The following is a 1,145-nucleotide window of genomic DNA, read 5'->3' on the forward strand; positions in this document are numbered from 1 at the left end:
TCAAATCTCATTCTAGCAGCTCTCGCATCTTTTACTTCCTTCATTAATTCAGGCAAGTATTTTTCCAACCAAATTTCTGGTTTATTTTGTAATGCAGATTCATAATTTTTTGATTGTTTTTCCAGAGAATTGATTAAATCTTTGGCATCTTGGAACGTTTCAAGATTATAAAGCAGTTTTACGACTAAAACTGCTTTATTTTTATCGTCAATATCAATAAATTCTGCGTATTTTGATATTTCGATCGGCGAACTCTTTTCTTTGTGATCCACGAGTTCATCCTGATCACCTACATTTTTATCGATTGGGAATTCTATGATTTCACCTACGTTTTCTCCTATTTTCATAACATGTATGCCTGCAGAGGGAACATGACTCTTATTCATAAAGAAATCCTTGCAATATTTACAAGGATTCTTATCAGTATTAATATCATTATAGGAGAATCCGCAATGTATGCATTTTTCGTTTAACAAGTCATTCTTCTCGCGTTTTTGCTTATTAATGGGATCAATTGATTCATTAATCCTAATGATAGTATCATTCAGAATGAATTTGATGAAAGTAGAAAAGTTTCTTGCTTTTTTTGCAAGTTCGTTAATGTGTCTATGCTTACCCTCTGCACTATTATTAGTGCTTATAGGTGGAATGCGGTGGTATGCTGCTAAATGCTCTTGATCTTTATATATCTGCTTCCATTTTTCCAGCTGCTCATCTGATATATTCTTTGTAGCATACATTTTCTGAACCGATGGATCAAAACATTTGTAATTGTCCTCAAAATCTTGGGCCGATTTTGATAATAATACTATCAGAGCAAAAACATGTAGTAAAGTATTATTGCCCATGGTTCCGAGATAGTGCCTAATACAGATATAATTTTGGAAATGATTCGTATTCAAAAATTTTAAAACTCCAGTACCTAAATCGCTCATCCATTTGATTCTTGAAAAGTGCTCCATAATGTTTAATGATTTAAATTCAATATTCATGGCTGTAAGCCACCGTTGATAAGCAGCGGATGATTCGCTGCGCCCTATGTATATCCCTAGAGGGTAACCTCGCATATAGTAATTACCACGAGGAAAAATAAATATATATTTCGGCCATGAAAAAGTAGCATCTAAGTGAATTAAATTACACTC

At 33.3% G+C, this 1,145-nt stretch overlaps 1 pseudogene across 1 annotated transcript; it reads right to left on the bottom strand.

Moving 5' to 3' along the window:
- Positions 1-134: 134 nt before the first annotated feature.
- Positions 135-740, bottom strand: TVAGG3_1072560 (annotated as a pseudogene). The gene has a single exon. A coding segment is annotated over exon 1 (606 nt).
- Between the last annotated feature and the right edge of the window lie 405 nt (positions 741-1,145).

Source organism: Trichomonas vaginalis, assembly GCF_026262505.1.
Source record: "Trichomonas vaginalis G3 chromosome Unknown ctg_89, whole genome shotgun sequence".
NCBI classification, from domain to species: domain Eukaryota; phylum Parabasalia; order Trichomonadida; family Trichomonadidae; genus Trichomonas; species Trichomonas vaginalis.